The sequence below is a fragment of the Neofelis nebulosa genome, chromosome X (genome assembly GCF_028018385.1).
Source record: "Neofelis nebulosa isolate mNeoNeb1 chromosome X, mNeoNeb1.pri, whole genome shotgun sequence".
Lineage (NCBI taxonomy): Eukaryota > Metazoa > Chordata > Mammalia > Carnivora > Felidae > Neofelis > Neofelis nebulosa.
The window spans coordinates 54,913,473-54,928,094 of record NC_080800.1 but is presented as its reverse complement, the minus strand read 5'-3'; the positions used below and the strand labels follow the sequence as shown (position 1 = coordinate 54,928,094).

The 14,622-nt window shown below is 35.6% G+C and overlaps 1 protein-coding gene and 1 long non-coding RNA gene across 12 annotated transcripts in view; one reads left to right on the top strand and one right to left on the bottom strand.

The window, feature by feature from the left end:
* LOC131502905 (uncharacterized) overlaps positions 1 to 14,622 on the bottom strand; it is an 83,757-nt gene that overhangs the window by 52,689 nt on the left and 16,446 nt on the right. For all 7 annotated transcript variants that reach the window (XR_009257249.1, XR_009257245.1, XR_009257243.1 and 4 more), the window contains exons 4-5: positions 2,974 to 3,139; positions 1,971 to 2,184 (exon numbers count right to left, since the gene is read on the bottom strand). This is a non-coding gene — a long non-coding RNA (uncharacterized LOC131502905). The remainder of the gene's footprint in view (positions 1 to 1,970; positions 2,185 to 2,973; positions 3,140 to 14,622) is intronic.
* Positions 1 to 14,622, top strand: part of VSIG4 (V-set and immunoglobulin domain containing 4) — a 29,442-nt gene that overhangs the window by 5,233 nt on the left and 9,587 nt on the right. For all 5 annotated transcript variants that reach the window (XR_009257241.1, XM_058714083.1, XM_058714082.1 and 2 more), the window contains exons 2-3: positions 707 to 1,063; positions 1,799 to 2,080. Coding sequence is in view for 4 of the 5 variants with exons in the window: in XM_058714083.1 (XP_058570066.1) it covers positions 707 to 1,063; positions 1,799 to 2,080 (639 nt within the window). In the remaining variant the exon portion in view is untranslated. The remainder of the gene's footprint in view (positions 1 to 706; positions 1,064 to 1,798; positions 2,081 to 14,622) is intronic.

The window sequence follows — 14,622 nt, the reverse complement described above, 5'->3', positions numbered from 1 at the left end:
AAAAAAGTCAGGCTTTTAACAGCAAGTTTCAAAGTTAACAATAACTAATGAATTTATTAAACAGGAATACATTTCACACATGTTTCCACCCTCAGAGTTGCCCTTTTCAGCAACCTTCTTCCCTTCTAGAGAAGAGCTTAGGGATGGGGACCCAAAAACTGAGCCCTTCTGTGGAGCAATGGGGAGTAAGCAGGGAATATGGCCCTTTCTTTCTTAGCTGTGAAGCCCCCATATTTCTCCAGGTACATAATTACATAATAAAATATCCCAAACACAGCTATTTAGCATTTGCTCTTACACTTCTTTTGGAAAATGTTGAAAGAAGCTTTTTTTAATAGACTTACAGAATTTCACAGTTTGAAGAATCCTTAAAGATCATTCCATTCAAACTCTCTACATTATAGATAAGAAAATGGGTCCTCATGGTGAAAATTGACTTACCCAGAGTCATCTCACAGCAAGGTAGTGACAAGAAAAGGACTTGAAACTGAAAAAAGCTAACGTGTTAAGAGCTTTCCTTCTGAGAACAGGTTCTGATTGATGGGAAGGCTGGCAGGGAACAAAATGACACATCAATCTGAAAGTATTATGGAAGGAAATTTGAGAGGTGTTTCTCAGAAGCTTCTTGAGACCTGCCACTTCTATCCTAGCTTCCAGATGGGTGGGCTATCTATGTCTGCTTTCTTCCTCTGTTTCTCCTCTTCAGGCCATCCCATCCTGGAAGCACCTGAGAGTGTGACAGGGCCTTGGAAAGGGGATGTAAATATTCCATGCACCTATGGTCCTCTGCAAGGTTACACTCAAGTCTTGGTAAAGTGGCTGGTACAACGTGACTTGGACCCAGTCACCATATTTCTACATGATTCCTCTGGAGACCATATCCAGCAAGCAAAGTACCGAGGCCGCCTACAAGTGAGCCACAAGGTTCCAGGAGATGTGTCCCTCCAACTGAATACCCTGGAGATGGATGACCGGAGCCACTACACATGTGAAGTCACTTGGCAGACCCCTAATGGTAACCAAGTGGTGAAAGATAAGATCATTGAGCTCCGCGTCCAGAAAGGTGAGTCACTGTGGAGGTAGGAAAGCACTAATAGATGAAGGCCAAATAAAGGACTATAATCCTAGAAAACCTTGATAAACCCAGGGAATTTTGTCTACTTGTATACAGACTCTTTTCAGTTATATGTGCTAATCAAGAGAAGTGGATAGGCATAAGATCATCAGGGTCACCACTCTTATAGTATAATTTAAGAAGTGTTGAAAAGGGCTCCTCGTCTTCAAATATTTACCCCTTGAAGTTTCCCAGAAGTTCCAGCATCCACACCCTGGTTGCCCTCCTTGGGTTATGGGTCTTAAAACTCATGAAAATGAGTATATCTTTCTAATCATAATATTGGAGAGTAACTAGAGGTTGACAGAAAAGCTCTGGGGAAAGGGATGCTGGGTTCAGCCAAAATAAATATTGCTGACTTGACAATTTATGAAAGCCTGCCCTGGTAATCCAAAATTGCAGATAATCCAAAAACTCAATCTACTGATGCCTAAAAAAAATCTCTATACATTTTTAAAAAATCAGTTGATTTTTAATTCCAGATAATCCCCAACCCCAGATAACACAAAACAGTACCTAATCGTCCAAAGAAAGATTTTTTTTCTTCTCTCCCAAGTCAAGAACCCCTTTTAGTTCCCTTTGCAGATATATACTTGTTCCTATACACAGGAAGCATGACTCAGCCTTATCTTCACATATCCTTGTAACTTCTCAGAGCCTCCCCTCTTGTCTTCCCTTTTGCAGTCTCTGTTTCCAAGCCCACAGTGACGACTGGCAGTGGCTATGGCTTCACAGTACCCCAGGGAATGAGGATTAGTCTTCAATGCCAGGCTTGGGGTTCTCCTCCCATCAGTTATGTTTGGTATAAGGAACAGACTGTCAATCAAGAACCCATCAAAGTAGCAGGCTCGAGTACCTTACTCTTCAAGCATGCTGTGGTGGCTGACTCCGGCTCCTATTTCTGTACTGCCAAGGGCCGGGTAGGATCTGAGCAGCGCAGTGACATTGTGAAGTTTGTGGTCAAAGGTGAGCAATCCTTTCTTTTGGAGATCCTTTCAATCACAGTCCTTGTAATGGAGATATCTTTATTCCATAGAAGACAGTTTGTGTGTGTGGAGGGGGGTGGTGTCCTGGGTTGTGCAATCACAGAGAAAGAAAAATTCTGAACTGATAATCACAAGGCTGGAGACAATGCCTGTCATGTTGTGGGTTAAGAAGACAAAGAGGGTAATGGGGAAAGTGACATTCACTAGGTAATTCATATTTTGCAGACACAATTCACAAGAACTCACAGACATTTTATAATTGATTCCCACATCTATCTCATGAGATAGCTATCATCAGCCTAATTTTATGGAAGAAATTGAAAATCAGAAAGGGAAATATATTTGCCGAGGAGCTCACAGCTAGAAAGTTCAAGTGGGAACTTGCATGAAGATGGCGTACTCTTTCCATTACATCTAATTGTCTCTTATGTTTGAATCTTTATTAGCTCCCGGACACCCTTTGGAATCTATTTTTGTTGTTGTTATTTTCTTTCTTTTCTTTCTTTTTTTTTTTTTTGTATAGTTGACACACAGTGTTACATTAGTTTCAGGTGCACAACATAGTGAATTGACATGTTTATACATTATGCTATGTTCACTACAAGTGAAGCTACTATTACATCACTATTACAATATCATTAACTACATTCCTTTTACTGTGCTTTTATCCTCTTTTATTTCCTAACTGGAAGCCTGTATCTCCCATTCCTCTTCACACATTTTTCCCATCTTCCCACACTCCTACCCTCTGGCAACCATCAGTTTGTTCTCTGTGTCTATACATTTAATTCTGCTTTTTTAAATTCATTTTTAGATACCATATGAGTGAAATCATATGGTATTTGTCTTTCTCAGTCTACTTATTTCACTTACCATAATATCCTCTATGTCCCTCCATGTTGTCTCAAATGGCTTGATTGTATCCTCTTTTATGGCTATTTAACATTCCATTGTACATATATACACCACTTTTTCTGTATCCATTTGTCTATCCATGAACACTTATGTTGCTTCCATATCTTGGCTAGTGTAAATAATGCTGCAATAAGCATAGAGGTGCATATATGTCTTTTCAAATTAGTGTTTCCATATTCTTTGGGTAGATTCCCAATAGCAGAATTAATGGATCATATAGTATTTCTACATTTATTTATTTATTTATTTATTTATTTATGAAAAGACTCCATGCTGTTTTTAACAGTGGCTGTACCAGTTAACATTCTCACCAGCAGTGTATGAGAGTACCTTTTTCTCCACATCTTCACCAACACTTGTTATTTCTTGTCTTTTTGATTTTAGCCGTTATAACATTTTTCTTTTTCTTTGTTTTGTTTAGTGAGGATTTTTTTGGTTATTTTGTTGTTTGTGTTTGGTTTTGCTTCATGAAATAAAGCCCAGATATCTACATATTGTTGGGGGTTTTTTTGATACCACCACCCCCCTTCCATCTTCTTCTAAAGTCAAATGAAAGTTCTGGTTGATGTCTCTGATTGACTCTGGTAAATCAAGATCTGGCTGTTTCTTACAGAATTATCCTGGGAGCACAACAAATTATGTACATAAAGGCTGCACGTTGGGGTTTAAACGGACATCCCAGCAGTGGTATGTCTAAATGCATCTTGTTGTCTTCCAAGACATCTCCTTGGAAGGGAGGATGTTTATTCCAACAAGGCTGCCATTGCCCAAAACATGTTGGGAACTAACTAACTTTTAGGGACTTATCCTCTGAGCCACCTAAAAATTATTATCCTCAGAAGATAGCTCTGTATAAGGAAAATGAGCAAGCTGGCTCTCACTCATTATTTGGATTAGGAGATTAATGTTGGTTTGAGACTCCTTTGTTTTCTTGAAAGAATTTATTTCCCAAAGTTGAGTTGTAATGAGTATGTGTGTGTATGTTTTGGTCTGTTAGTTGTTGGGGGAACAAGGGCAGTCTGACTCTTAGAGAATTACATGGTCCAGTTCTCTGAGAGTTGACAAATGGTCAGGCAGAGAGGGCAGAACATGACCAGAAAGTCCAAGAAAGTATACTTCATAAAGCGATAGTTGAAAATTCTCACTTTTCTGTGAGTTAGTTCCTAGCCCATCTGGGAAGGACCTTGCTTACAACCAATCTGTCCATTCCTTATCAAAGTTTATGCTTACAGGCAACAAAGTTGTTAGGCACTATTTATCATTGTCCTTTACTGACGAGAAAGGAAAATGAGACTCAGAGAAGTTACTCTCAGTTTTGCACCCTTCTCTGCTCTGTGAGCCTTCACCTTCTTTCTGCACCTCAACCTGGTTCCATGATTCTGGTTGCATTTTATCTCTGACCTACATAACTCTAAATCCTCATTCCTCTGCATTACACTCTATGCCATTCCTCACTTATGATATAGCTCTGGATGCCATGCCTTTCTTCACATTCAGACAGCTAAGCTTTGATTTTAAAAAATGCAGAGACGGGTGCCTGGGTGGCTCAGTCAGTTGAGCATGCGACTTTGGCTCAGGTCATGATCTCACAGTCTGTGAGCTTGAGCCCCGCGTCGGGCTCTGTGCTGACAGCTCAGAGCCTGGAGCCTGCTTCAGATTCTGTGTCTCCCCCTCCTTCTGCCCCTCCCCCACTCATGCTCTGTCTCTCTCTGTCTCTCTCTCTGTCAAAAATAAATAAACATTAATTACATTTTTACTGTAGAGATGCTTTGGTCTCAGTTATCAGTTTACTTTCATGTTCTGTGACATACACTGCCTATCCCCATACTGTTTACCAACTTGAGAATTTTTGTCCCATTCCTTATAGCAGCTGTTGAGAACACTTTTACTCTATTTTAAGCCTCCAGTTCGGCTCTCATAACATGAGAGAATACCCAGATCCCTCTCAGATGTGAATTCTCTCAACTACCCTCTCTGTCTTGACATTTCCCTACCAATTCCTTCTTGGATCAGAGTAAAATATGCCTTTCTCTCCACAGCAAACCCTCCATCTGTGCTTTTAACCTCAGCTAATCTAACTTTCTGACCCGCCTATTGAGTCATCACTAACCTCCAAATTATGAAAATTTTAGACCTTTTCATTCACACTCATCCTCTTCAACATCAGTGTAACAGTTAACATTCCTTCCTCCTCAAAGGTCTTTCAAATTCTATCAGCACCACCATTCTCTCTTGGTTCTCCTAAGAGTTATCTGACTGATCCTTCTAAGACCCCTCTGCTGGCTTTTCCTTAATTTATCTCTTGGTTCATAAATGTTGTCAAAGACCTAGTTTGAAGCTTCAGCAACATCTTTAACTTCCTTCTCCCCTTCCATTTCAAATAATCATCAATATCACCAAGTGCTGTGAATTCAACTACTGAATCAGCTCTCTTATTAAGCTCCTCTTTTCTTTTCCAATACCCTCATTAGTTTCATCATATTTTTTCTTGAACAATTTCTGGGGAATGGAAATAAGGAGAGTGTCAGTTTTTTTTTTCCAATCGCCTTTTAAATGACTTCTCTATGTCCATCCATTCACACCAAACCATCAACTAAATCATCATTTATTGAGTATCTATTCTATGTCATGAGATATAAAATCCATGAAGGTCCAGCAAAGTACTTGGCATATAAGAGGCACTTAATGGATATTTGTAAATGAATAGACAAACTATACCACTCCTTCACCTTCAAAAACCTCACCACACTGTTGTCAGAATTATTTTTGCAAAATTTAGATTGGGCAATGTTTATTCATTCCTCAGAAACTTTCCGTTGCTCCACATGGACACTTCTACAAAAAACAAAGCCTAAACTCCCTTAGTCTGTTCCCAGACAACCTATCCAGACTTATCTTTCCACATCTGTAACATAAAGTGCTGTTCTTCCTACCTGCAATTTTCTTCCTTCTTCTTAGTCTAAAGAAATTCTATCCACCTCCACTGACATCTTTTTGTCAACGAGATATACTTTGCATACTATAAAATTCAACATTTAAATGAATATGATTCAGTGGTTCAGATAGCTGCACAGTCATCACCATTATCCAATTCAAGAGCATTTTAAATACTCCAAAAGGAACCATCATGTTCTTTAAGCAATCACTCTCATACTCCATTCCTCCAACCCCTAGAAATCACTAATCTACTTTCTGCTTACTTACCTTAGAATACTTATCTATTCTGGGTATTTCATATTAATTGAACCATGCAATATGTGACATTTTGTGTCTGGTTTCTTTTACTTAGTATGATATTTTCAAAGTTCATCCATGGTGTAGCATGTATTAGATTTTCATTCTTTTTATTGCCAAATATTATTCCATTGCACGGATATAACACACGTTATCATTCACTCGTCAATTGATGGGAACTGGGGTTGTTTCTACTTTTTTGTTATTATGAATAATGCTACTAGTAACAATCATGTACATGTCTTCATTTGAATTTCATTTCAATTCGCTTAAGTATAAGAGTAAGAATGGAATTTCTGGGTCATATAGTCACTCTACACATATCTTTTTAGTAACTCCTGAACTCTTTTCCAAAGTGGCTGTACTATTTTACATTCTCATCAGCAGTGTATGAGGGTTGCAATTTCTCCTCATTTTCCATCAACTTATTTTGCATTTTATTTATTAAATTATAACAAATTAAGTGGGTATGAAGTAGTATCACCTTGTTACACTTTGCATGTCCCTAGTGACTAATGATGTTGACTATCTTTTCATGTGCTTATTGGCCCTTTGTATGCCTTCTTTGGAGGATAGATTATTCAAATATTTTGCACACTATTTTTTATTGAAGTGTAGTTTATTGAAGTATACAATAGTATATTAGTTTCAGGTGTACAATGTTTTGATTCCACATTAATAAACATGAAGTGATCACCATGTATAGTCTAGCTACCATCATTTACCATACAAAGTTGTTATGTATTATTACATATTATTGACTGTATTTCCCATGTTGTGCATTGTATCCCCATGTCTAATTTTATAAATGTAATTGTGCACATTTCAAAATTTGATTGTTTGCCTTTGTAACTGTTGAGTTGTAATATTGTTTCGTATATTCTTAATGCTAGATTATTTTCAGATATATTGTTTGCAAATATTTTATGTCATTCTACAGGTTGAATTTCACTTTCTTGATAGAGTCCTTTGATACACAAAAGTTTTTAATTTTGATGAAGTCTAACCTATTATTTTTTTTATTTTGATGCTTATGCTTTTGGTGTCATATCTAAGGATCCACTACCAACGCAAGGACACAGATATTTACTCCTATGCTTTCTTTTAAGAGTTTTAAAGTTATATCTCATATGTTTAGATCTCTGATCTATTTAGAATTAATTTTTATATATAGCAGGAGACAGAGGGACCAATCTCATTATTGTATTCTCTGGTTGTCCCAGCATTATTAGTTGAAGAAACTATGCTTGCCCAATGAATGGTCTTAGCTGTCTTTTCAAGGTTGAATTTCGAGTTCACTGGTTTCTATAACTATAGTAAGGGTCAGGTGTGAAGGAGGATCCGGCCCTGGGCAATGTTAATGGCTCTAGGGTTCCTTACAAGCTGCAGCCACATTCAGCTGTGTAAACATGTCCTAAGGCCTTGTAACTTCTCCAGCCCTTCCCTTTTGAAGTCTTTTCCTTTATTCCTTCTCTCCTGCAACTCCCACACAAAGATCCCACTAAAAAGAAGAACTAGACACCAATTTCCCTGTTGAATATGGATGCAAAAATCCTCAACAAGATATTAGCCAACTGGATCCAACAATACATTAAAAAAATTATTAGCCCTAAGTAAGTACAAAAAGATCAAGATCATACCGTGCATATTTTTAGACCATAATGCTATGAAACTTGAAATCAACTACAAGAAAAAATTTGGAAAGGTAACAAATACTTAGAGACTGAAGAACATCCTACTAAAGAATGAATGGGCTAAACAAGCAGTTAAAGAGGAAATTAAAAAGTACATGGAAGTCAATGAAAATGATAACACCACAACCCAAAACCTTTGGGATGCAGCAAAGGCGTTCATAAGAAGAAACTATATAGCAGTCCAGGCCTTCCTAAAGAGGAAAGAAAGATCTCAGATACACCACCTAACGTTGCGCCTTAAGGAGCTAGGAAAAGAACAGCAAACAAAACCCAAAACCAGCAGATGACAGGAAATAATAAAGATTAGAGCAGAACTTAATGCCATTGAAACCAAAATAACAGTAGAACAGTTCAATGAAACCAGAAGCTGGTTCTTTCAAAGAATTAACAAAACTGATAAGCTACTATCCAGTTTGATCAAAAAGAAAAAAAAAAGGAAAAGACCCAAACAAATAAAATCAAGAATGTAAGAGGAGAGGTCACAACCAACACAACAGAAATAAAAACAATAATAAGGGAAAATTATGAGCAACAATATGCCAATAAAAACGGGTAATCTGGAAGAAATGGAAAAATTCCTAGAAATGTGTACACTATCAAAACTGAAACAGGAAGAAATATAAAAATTGAACAGACCCATAACCAGTAAGGAAATCGAATTAGTAATAAAAAAATCTGCCAAAAAACAAGAGTCCAGGGCAAGATGGCTTTCCAGGGGAATTTTACCAAACATTTCAGGAAGAGTTCACACCTATTCTCTTGAAGCTGTTCCAAAAAATAGAAATGGAAGGAAAACTTCCAAACTCTTTCTATGAAGCCAGCATTACCTTGATTCCAAAACCAGACAGAGACCACTCTAAAAAGGAGAACTTTAGAACAATTTTCCTGATGAACATGGATGCAAAAATCTTCAACAAGATATTAGCCAACAGGATCAAACAATACATTAAAAAAATTATTCACCACGACCAAGTGGGATTTGTACCTGGGATGCAGGGCTGGTTCAATATCCAAAAAAGAATTAACGTGATTCATCACATCAATAAAAGAAAGGACAAGAACCATATGATGCTCTCAAAAGATGCAGAGAAAGCATTTGACAAAATACAGCATCCTTTTTTGATAAAAACCCTCAAGAAAGTATGGATAGAAGGAGCATACCTGCAGATCATAAAAGCCATATATGAACGACCTAGGAATAAATCTTACCAAAGAGGTGAAAAACCATACACTGAAAATGATGGAAAGCTTATGAAAGAAATTGAAGAAGACACACACCAAAAGGGGAAAATATTCCATGCTCCTGGATAAGAAGAACAAATATCGTTAAAATGTCAATACTACCCAAAGCAATCTACATATTCAATGCAATCCCTATCAAAATAACACGAGCATTCTTCACAGACCTAGAACAAATAATCTTAAAATTTGTATGGAGCCAGAAAAGTCCCAGAATAGCCAAAGCAATCTTGAAAAAGAAAACCAAAACAGGAGGCATCACAATCGTAGACTTCAAGCTATACTACAAAGCTATAATCATCAAGACAGTATGGTACTGGCACAAGAACAGATACTCAGATCAATGGAACAGAATACAGAACCCAGAAATGGACACAAAAACTTATGGCCAACTAATTATTTGACAAAACAAGAAAGAATATCCAATGGAATAAAAACAGTCTTTTCAGCAAGTGGTGCTGGGAAAACTGGACAGGGACATGCAGAAGAATGAACCTGGACCACTTTCTTACACCATACACAAAAATGAACTCAAACTGGATTAAAGACCTAAATGTAAGACAGGAAGCCATCAAAATCCTCAAAGAGAAAGCAGGCAAATACCTCTTTGATCATGGCCGCAGCAAGTTCTTACTCAACACGTCTCCAGAAGCAAGGGAAACAAAAACAAAAATGAACTACTGGGACCTCATCAAAATAAAAACTTCTGCACAGCGAAGGAAGCAATCAGCAAAACTAAAAGGCAATTGACAGAATGGGGGAAGACATTTGCAAATGACATGTAGTCTTCCTTTCCAATATCGATGTGTTTTATTTTTTTATTGCACAATTTCCTTGGTTAATACCTCAGTACAATGGTAAATAAGCATGGTGAGAGTGGACACAATTGTCTTGTTTTTTTTTTTTTTTTAATTTTTTTTTTCAACATTTTTTATTTATTTTTGGGACAGAGAGAGACAGAGCATGAACGGGGGAGGGGCAGAGAGAGGGAGACACAGAATCGGAAACAGGCTCCAGGCTCCGAGCCATCAGCCCAGAGCCCGACGCGGGGCTCGAACTCACGGACCGCGAGATCGTGACCTGGCTGAAGTCGGACGCTTAACCGACTGCGCCACCCAGGCGCCCCAATTGTCTTGTTTTTGATCTTATAAGAAAAGCATTCAGTCTTTTACCATTAAGTATAATGTTTGCTGTATGTGTTTTTTTAATGTTTTCTTATTTTTCAGAAAGAGTGTGAACAGGGGAAGGACAGGGAGAGGGGGAGAGAGGTTCTGAAGCAGGCTTTTCTTTGACAGCAGCAAAACCCATGTGCGGCTCAAACTTGAACTGTGAGATCATAACCTGAGTTTAAGTCAGATGCTCAACTGATTGAGACACCCAGGTGCCCCATGTGTGTTTTATATAAATACTTTTATCAGGCTGAGAAAATTGCCTCTATTCCTAGTTTGCTTAATGTTTTTTTTTTTATAATTAAAGAGTGTTGGATTACGTCAAGTGCATTTTCTGTGTCTTTTCTATTAATAGAGTGTATTTCATTGACACATTTCTCCTATGTTGAATCAATCCTGCATTCCTGGGATAAACCCTAATGGACATGGTACATAATCTTTTTAATATGTTTCTGGATTTTATATGCTTGTATTTTATTAAGTAGTTTTACATTTATATTCATAATGCATGGTGTGTTTTTTTTCTTTTCTTTTGATGTCTTTATCTGCTTTTGTATCAAGTATACTGGTCTCATATACGAAGTTGGGAAGAGTTACCTTCCTAGTTTTTGAAAGAATTGGTGAAGAATAGGGATTAATTTTACTTTAAACCTTTTGTAGAATTCATCATTGAAGCCATCTGGGCCTAACCTTTACTTTGTGGGAAGGTATTGGATTAGAGATCCAATCTTTTTACTTGTTAAATTTCTACCTATTCGAGTTTTCTATCTCTTCTTTTGTCAGTTTTAATAGTTTGTAAATTTCTAGGAATTTCTCTTACATCTTAACTAGTTCATTGTCTTACAGTTATTCATAGTATTCCCTTAGAATTAGTTTTATTTCTACAAAGTTAGTAGTAAGGTCCTCTTTTTATTAAATATATTAAATATTTTAACAATTTGAGTTTTCTTTTTTTTTCCCAGGTTGGTCTAGCCAAAGGCTTGTCAATTTTGTTGATTTTCTTTAATAGCCAAATTTTGGGTTTGTTGATTTTCTCTATTAATTTCCACTTACTATTTCATTTATTTCTGCTAAGTATTTTCTTCCTTCTCTTTGTTCTCTGTTTAATTTGCTTTTCTCTTTCTAGTTTTCATTTTAAGGTGGAAGATTAGATTATTGGCTTGAGAGCTTCCTTATTTTCTGAAGTAGGTATTTATAGTTATTAATTTTTTTTGAGTACTACTTTCACTGCCTCCAATAAGTTTCAATATGTTGTGTTTTAATTTTTGATCATCTCAAAGTATTTTCTTAGTTCCTGATAAGTTTCTTTTGACCCACTGGTTAATTGGGAATGTGTCATTTAATTTCCACATATTTGTGAATTTCTCTAATTTTCTTCTGTTAATTATTTCTAATTTCATTTCATTGTGGTTGGAGAAAATATTTTGCATTGTTTTAGTTGTTTCAAATTTACTGAGCCTGAATTTGTGGCCTAACATATGGTCTGTTCTGGATAATGTTCCATATGCACTTCAGAAGCGCATATATTCTGCTGTTGTGTGGAGTGCTCTGTATATGTCAGTTAGAGCCATTTAGTTAACAGTCTTGTTCAAGAAATGTTGTTCAAGTCTTAAATTTTCTTCTGATCTTTCATCTAGTTTTTCTATCCATAATTGAAACTACAGATTGAAACTACTATTATTGTTGAATTGTTTATTTCTCTCGAAAATTCTGTCAGTTTTTGCTTCATGTATTTTGGGGCTGTTTTATTAGAAGTAGTTATGTTTATAATTGTAATGTTTTCTTGATGGATTGACTCTTAAAATTATTAAATGTCTTTCTTTATCTCTAATAACAGTTTTTGTCTTTAAGTCTATTTTGTTGAATACTTGTATAGCTACTCCAGCTGTATTTTAGTTACTGTTTGCATGGTATATCTTTTTCCATACTTTCAAAACATTTATGTGTATGAATCCTACATATACATACAATGCAGTTAGATTGTTTTCTTTTTTAATGTAAGTTGTCTTTTTAAATTTTGTTGTGGTTTGAGTACAGTTGACAAACAATGTTACATTAGTTTCAGATGTACAACATAGTTATGCAACATCTCTGTATGTTATGCTATGCTAACAAGTGTAGCTACTACTTGTCACCATACAATGCTATTACAATATCATTGACTATGTTCCCTATGTTGTGCCTTTTATTCCCATGACTTATTCATTCCATAATTGGAAGCCTGTATCTCTTACTCCCCTTCATGCATTTTCCCTTTCCCCTAACGCCCATTCCCTCTGGTAAGCATCAGTTTGTTTTCTGTATGTATAGGTATGATTATGCATTTTGTTTATTTGTTTATGTGTTTTGTTTTTTTAGATTCCACATAATTCCACACTACCAATCTTTGCCTTTAAATGTGATAATTTAATCTATTCATAATTAATATAATGGTTTACAAAACAATGTGTCTGCCCTTTTGTTATTTGTTTTATATATATCCTGTTTTTATTTCATTTTTCAATTTCCCCTCCTTTATGCTATTACTGTAAAAGATTACATCTTTATACATTATAATCACATTAACATTATTGCTTTATGTAGTTGTCTTTTAAATCAGAAAGAAAAAAATGAGTTACAAATAAAAATTCATTTATACTTTCTTTATATTTACTTATGTAGTTATATTTTTGATGTTTTATTTCTTCATGTTGATCCAAGTTACTATCTAGTGTCCTTTTATTTCCAATTGAAGACTACCCATAGGATTCTTCATACGACAAATCTGCTGGTGACAAACTCTCCCAGTTATTGTTAATCTTGGAATACTTTAATTTCTTCTTTGTTGTTAAATTGCAGTTTTGCTAAATATATAATTCTTGATTGAAATTCATTTTTTTAGTACTTTGAATATTATCTCACTGTCTTATGGCTTCCATTGTTTCCATTGAGAAATCAGCCATAAATCTTTTTTTTACATAAATGCACATTATTTTTAAAAATTTATTTCTTTAAATTCAAATTAGTTGACATACAGTGTAGTACTGGTTTCAGGAGTAGAACCCTGTGATTCATCACTTACACATAACACCCAGTGATCACCACAACTAGTGCCCTCCTTAATACCCATCACACATTTAGCTCATCTTCCCACCCACCGCCCCTCCATCAATCCTTAGTTTTTTCTCTGTATTTAAGAGTTTCTTATGGTTTGCCTCCCTCACTGCTTTTATCTTATGTTTCCCTCCCTTCCTCTATGTTCATTTCTTTCATTTCTTAAACTTTATGTATGAGTGAAAATTCAGAATCTCATATATGATAACGTGCTTCTCTCTTGTTTCATTGGCTTTGGCTTTTGATTATGTGTCTAATTGTAGATTTTTTTTTCAAATTATTTTTTTCCTACTGGGGTTCACTGAGCTTCTTATATTTGAAGAATAATGCTTTTCATCAAATTGATATTTTTAAAGTTATTTAAAAATAATATTCCATCTGTAATTTTCCATCTTCTCTTTTTAGGACTTTCATTATGTGTACATTGGTACACTTGATGGTGTCCCACATGTCTCTGAGGGACTGCTCACTTTTCCTCATTCACCCTATTTTCTGTTTTTGTGGCTAATTTCAATTGTCATCTTTTCAAGTTTAATGATTTTTTTCCCATGTTAATTAGCTCTAGTAAAATTTTCTCCCAATGATGTTTTCTTTTGGTTATTGTACATTTCAACTGAAGCATTTGTAGATGGCTCCTGTTTTATAATTTATGTCTCTTTTGATATTGTCTATTTGGTTTGAATCTGTTTCATTCTTTTTAGGTCTTCAGACATGAAATTTTTAATTTTTGAACAGATTTAAAATAATTTATTTAAAATCTTGGTTTAGTAAGTCTAATACCTGTACTATGTCAGAAACAGTTTCTATTCATTGAGTTTTTACCTGTTTATGAGCTGTACTTTCTAATTTTTTTGAATATCTCATATTTTTGTTGAAAACGGTTTTTTAAACAGTTTTTTTTATATTTTTATATTTTAAACAATATAATGTAGCAATTCTGGAAGCCTGATTCTCTCTCTCTTTCTCCAGGGCTTATTGTTGGCATTGCTTGTTGTCTTAGATACTGTTTATTTGTTTAGTTACTTTACTGAACTAATTCAGTACAGTCTTTTGTATTCTTTATCATGGATGGCCAACAAAGTCTCTGCTAGTTTAGCTTGATAGTTAGCAAATGATTAGATAGAGAATTCCTTAAATACCTAAGACAAACAAATGTCCCACTCTTTTCTAAAGAGCTC